This window comes from Dama dama, chromosome 13 (genome assembly GCF_033118175.1).
Source record: "Dama dama isolate Ldn47 chromosome 13, ASM3311817v1, whole genome shotgun sequence".
NCBI classification, from domain to species: domain Eukaryota; kingdom Metazoa; phylum Chordata; class Mammalia; order Artiodactyla; family Cervidae; genus Dama; species Dama dama.
Genome location: NC_083693.1, coordinates 68210235 through 68215917, shown reverse-complemented (window position 1 = coordinate 68215917; position 5683 = coordinate 68210235). Strand labels below are relative to the sequence as shown.

General features: G+C 42.8%; 1 protein-coding gene across 3 annotated transcripts in view; it reads left to right on the top strand.

Moving 5' to 3' along the window:
* Positions 1-158: 158 nt before the first annotated feature.
* ATG2B (autophagy related 2B) overlaps positions 159-5683 on the top strand; it is a 75193-nt gene continuing 69668 nt past the window's right edge. For 2 of the 3 annotated variants that reach the window (XR_009695475.1, XM_061159376.1), the window contains exon 1: positions 159-780. Coding sequence is in view for 2 of the 3 variants with exons in the window: in XM_061159376.1 (XP_061015359.1) it covers positions 619-780 (162 nt within the window). In the remaining variant the exon portion in view is untranslated. The remainder of the gene's footprint in view (positions 781-5683) is intronic. The other variant, XM_061159375.1, reaches the window with a different exon arrangement.

Sequence of the window (5683 nt, the reverse complement as noted above, 5' to 3'; positions counted from 1 at the left end):
CTGCCCTCCCCGCCCTCGCCCCGCCCCCTCGGAGCCGGAACTGCTCCCTTCCGGGCCCTTTTCCCCGCCTCCCCGGCCCCCACCAGTGTGGCGTCACTTCCGCCTGTGCCCGGCGGCGCGCCGGCTGTCCAGGTCTCGCGCACGCGCCGCGCCGGGAGCGTCCCAGAGCCGGGAGCGCGCGCCCCGCGGATGACAACAAATTCGTTGCGCGGCCTCTGTGGAGGTGTCCGCCTCACCGTGGCCTCAGGCCCTGCCGTCTCCCCGCGTGCTCTCTTGTACCCTCTCTCCAGTGCCGACTAGGACCCTCCTCGGATACCTCCCGGCCCCCGGGCTTGGGGCTAACAGGGACTCTTCCGCGACTTGTCCCCTCCAGGCCTAGCGCGAGCGGCGCCGCACAGGCGATGGGGTCGCCCTGAGGGACGCCCGACGCCGAGCGGGCATGGAGGGGCCTCCCCGGGCTTAGGCTTCGCCGAGCGGGCATGGAGGGGCCTCCCCGGGCTTAGGCTTCGCCGGGACGCCGCCGCCGCTGCCCCAGCCGCGGCCTGGAGCAGGAGCCTGGCCGGAGCCCCCAGGCCGGAGCCGCCCGCAGCCCTGCCGGCCCAGCTGCCAGCCCTCACCATGCCTTGGCCGTTTTCGGAGTCCATCAAGAAGAGGGCCTGTCGGTACCTCCTGCAGAGGTACCTGGGCCACTTTCTGCAGGAGAAGCTGAGCCTGGAGCAGCTCAGCCTGGACCTGTACCAGGGCACCGGGTCCCTCGCTCAGGTCCCCTTGGACAAATGGGTAAGAGGTGCTGGCGGCCAGCCGGGGTGGAGGGAGGGGGACACAGTCTCCTCCTCAGGGCGATCTGAACCAGTGTCATCGAGGACGGGTGACGTTCCGTCCCTCCCTGGAGGTTGTTTGGCTCCAGGTAGGGTAGGACTCCGAGAAATGTGTAACAAGTGTCGTTCAGTCCTTTTCTAGCAAGTTTGCCCTTCCAAATCACGTGTTCCAGAAACTCAGCAGAGGTAATGGAGTCCACACTGCGGCCATCAGTGGAGTCCGTGGTTTGGGGTGGGGGTCTGTGAAGCTGGCTGAAAGGAGTCCATGGAAGGAAGTGACCCGTGCTCTGCCGCCCCTTTAGGAGGGATCTCGAGGTTGTGTGCAGACAAGTCGTATTTCGTGGCATGACACTCCCCGGAAAGACCGAGGGTGGGGAGGACCTGCGGGGATGTCAGAATGCCTGGGTATTCCTTTATTTATTTGGGGTTGGTCCCTTTCACCCCGCGGCCTCAGTCCAGCGTCTGGCATTTAGAAGAAACTTAGGTCTCCTCTGCCGGTTTGTTGCTTTCGCTCCTGTAAAGGCCCATCGTTGGATGGTCGTGTGGCCCTAATAGGGATGTTTGGTTGTGCCTGTTTGCTTCACCGTGACAGATCGTAAAAGCGGGTGTTGCAAAAGTGCTGAAGCTGCACTCTTAAAAACCTGTCTTCTGCTTGTCATCCAGGGGTTGTGAATTGACTCATATTAACAGGTACTTCATGTATCGTTGTGCCTGCATCCCTGTGTTCTCAGCGCATAGTATTTCACTTGTGTATTTCAGCTTTGAGTTTGGCAAGAATGAAGGGGCTCTCCACCGTTCCCCAACTCTTTATTTGTTCCACTAGAGTTTGCTGCTCCCAGTTTGAATTGGTTTTACTGTTCTGAAAGTATCATTGTTCTGTTACTATTCTAAAAGCTTTCCAACACAGTTTACCTTAAGGAAATCATCAACATAGGTGACTTTGCTGTGGTAATTGGGCAAAAGAAAAGGAAACTTTTTTTTTTTAGTGTAAGTTGTGTAAAAAGCTCAAATGTTTTGTTTTGTTTTTTCCTTGTATGTAAAAGCATTTTAACAGAGTAATGACTTCCTTAGTCATAGAACCCCCGAAAAACTCGCATTATGGTAACACCTTATTATGACCGGTGAATGAATTTGTACTGGTATAAAGAAGCATATAGTTTTATCAGCAAGTGGATGACCTCAGCTAGGGAGAGTGCACACAGAATAGTGGGAAGAATCCTGGCTTGAGTAACAGGAGGACCAAGTCCTCCCCTGACCCTCCGGGGCTCGCCCATGCTGCCAGTTTACCACAGTGACAGTGGATATAGTAATTCACCTGAGTTCAGTAAATATTAATGGAGTGTTGTCTCCATGCCAGGCACTGTGTCAGGGAACTCCATTGCCGTAATTCTTACCAAAAGATAGGGACTCTGATGGATATTTTAAAATTCATTGACCTGTAAGTCTGTTCTTTTGGTACAGTTATGACTAGGCTATCTTGAAGGAGGAGGGTTGGACATTGATTAACAGTCTTGTTTAGGTCAAATGACTTTGCTGCATTATTTTCTAATTTTTAGTATTCATTTATTTATTGAAGTATAGTTGATTTACAGTGCTGTATGTATGCATTATTCTTTAATGACTTTTCACATTAACCCTATAAGGTGGGTATTCATATTTCCATTTTACAGATGGAGTTAAATAATTTGACTGAGATTATTATATCACACATATAGCAAGTGGTATAGTGAGAATTCAAGTCTAATTCCTAGGCTTGTTATTTCTTCATTAATCACATGGCTTCAAGCCAAAGAAGGAGCAGTTAATATAATTGAGCATTTGTTTATTTCAGGTACTGTCTGGGCACTCTCATTTGTGAGGTTTTATTTAACCTCATAGGAAAAGCACAGGTGGTAATATTTGAATTTTGCAATTTGACTTCAGGATCATTGGAAAAATAACTTATGGTTGGACTTAATCCAGAGGTTATGTTTTATTCTGCTTCTTGAAGGTGAAGAACATGCCCAGCCAAAATGATAATGTTGAATAAAGTATCCAGTAAACATTGGCTATTGCTGATTTCTTTAATTATAGTGTCAATGACTGTGTTAATGACTAAGATAAATCTTGGTGTGACATTTAGATATAACTAAACTTCTGATTCCAAATTCGTTTACTTCTGACCTTTGATTTTAATGACTTTCATGATGAAAAAAAAGATACCTCACAGAGATTTATAGATCCAAATGGGAGAAACTGTCACTGACAATGTTCTTTTTTACTGACAGTGTTCTGAGGTTTCAATTCTCATCTGTCAGTTATGCACAAGATTGTGTTGAAATCACTTTTGACATTCCCTTCTTCCTTGATCTCAATCAATTATTCTTGCTAATTAGTTGGACGATGTTGTATATATATATATATATATAAACTTTAAAATGCCTTTTTAAGAACTTTGTTCAAAAGACTTTAAATTTATTGAGATCATTTTTCATGTTTTCAAACCTTTGTAACCTGTCTAGATAATGACTTAAAAAATAGGATTTTAATAGATACTTTTGCAGCTACAAAATCATATAACAGTGGAAACATTTCCAAATGTAAGTTTTAAAAATATCCTCTCCATAGTAGAAATACCCTTTGAAAAGAAGCTACTTTTCTCACTCATTAATAAAGTGGTATCTTTACTTTTAAATGACAGATTGTGGGCCTCCAGACTCACCCTCTGCGATGGCCCACACTCTGTGGAGTGTTTCTCTCTAAATAAATTCACTTTTTACCTATCAAAAAAAAAAAGTTATGTTTTGTTGTTTTGGAGTATAACTGCTATTGGAGTATAATAGCATATGCTACTGATAGCCATGTGTCATCACATAAAAGGTAGGTGTGTTTAAAATTCTAATCTTTGTGAAGAGGAAAATTGGTTATTATCTTTAAATTCAACTCCTAAATGTTTGATCATAAGAAAATCAGCGACTTACTGTCATTTTCTGTCTCTCACAGAGATTCTACTGTGTAAAGGTCTGTTTTTATTATGTAGACTATATGCGCAAGTGTCAGTGCATTGAAATGGAACATCCAACCAAGGGTACCACTCTTCACTCTTCCATTGTGGAACTGCTAGTCTTCTCTTGGTACCAGTCTGATGTGTGGCCTGAGTCAGAATACAGATATCCATTTGTATATTAAGTACAGTACAACTTTTGCATTTGTTTTAACTTTATTTGAATGGTGATGCCTGGGTTTAAACTAATAAGGATGTATTCTTTTCCTAGTTAGTCTCATGATATGTATTAAAAAGAAGCGTACAACTTACATTTGCTTTTCTTCATTCTGCCAAGCACACCTTAAATTCCTAATAGTGCTTCCCATTGTGCTAGCTAGGCACTGTGGAAGACAAGGAACAATGGTTGGCACTTGGTACCAGGGGCCATGTTGGTAGCTTTACGTGTTATTTCATTTACACTCACAGTAACCTGGAGAAATTGCTCTTTTCCCTGTTCTATGGTTGGGGCTTCCCAGCTGGCACAGTTGGTGAAGAAGCTGCCTGTCAGTACAAGAGACACAAGAGATACAGGTTCGACCCCTGGGTTGGGAAGATCCCCTGGAATAGGAAAGGGCAACCCACTCTGGTATTCTTGCCGGAATGGCTGCAGAGAGCCGGCCATGACTGAGCATGCACTGGCTGGCTGGCTGTTTTATGGATGAGGAAATTGAGACTCATGTTAAAAACTTGTCCAGAACCACCCAGCTTGTAAGTGACCGAGCTACTGTGTTTTGTTTTTTTTTTTTTCTTTTGCGCTACTATGTTTTAAGACTATTCTTTTTTCTTTTAAGACTATTCTTAAAACATCTTTGCCCAATTTTCTTTCAAAAATTTCTGAAAAATTGCTATATTCCTTGTCCATTTTTAAATTGACTTAAATTTTTTCATTATAAGTTTAAGTGTGTGTGCATGTGTGCTCAGTCGTGTCTGACCCTTTGCAACCCCACAGACCACGGCCCACCAGGCCCCTTGTCCATGGGATTCTCCAGGCAAGAACACGAGTGGGTTGCCATTTCCTTCTCCAAAAGGAACTATAGAAAGAAAGAAAGTGAAGTTGCTCAGTCGTGTCTGACTCTTTGCAACCCCATGGACTGTAGCCTACCAGCCTCCTCCATCCATGGAATTTTCCAGGCAAGAGTACTGGAGTGGGTTGCCATCTCCTTCTCCATATAAGTTTAAATAGTTGAGGATAATTTTTGTTGTGTTGTAAATACTTATATCATAAAAATATAGTTTTTTTTAAACCCAGTAAGATCTAAATATATCCACCATTATACACATAAACATATTTAAACAAGGTCATCATTAGTAGCTAGAAATTTAACAGTGTATGTTTTTCTGTTGAACTCATATGTCTGTTCAACTTCTCTGCACAATTTTTTTGTAATTCATATATTTTATCCTAATTCATGTATTTTAATACTTACATCTTTTATTGATCATGCTATCATTCTCAATAAGACATGTAACTAAATTTAAATTATACTGAAAATTTTTGTCACAATTAAGCTTTCTTTTGCATTAAGTGAATATTTTTCTAGTGTAACATTTTAATCCCCACAATGATTTCTTCACTATTTTTTCTTTTTCCTTTTTTTGAATTTTTTGGCCGTTTAAGTGGTTTACTGCAGGACTTACCATGTTGATCTTATCAGTATCTCCTTCACATATCATTAAACTTTTAAGTGTTAAATTTTTCCTCTGGATTGTTTTGTTATTAGAGTTATGAGTGCAGTTGATCAAAACAATATAAATATTATATGTTTGAATAAACATAACTTTTATTAGAAATATATTTATTGATGTTTTGGGTGTGTTTTCTCCTCTCTTATGCTTTCTT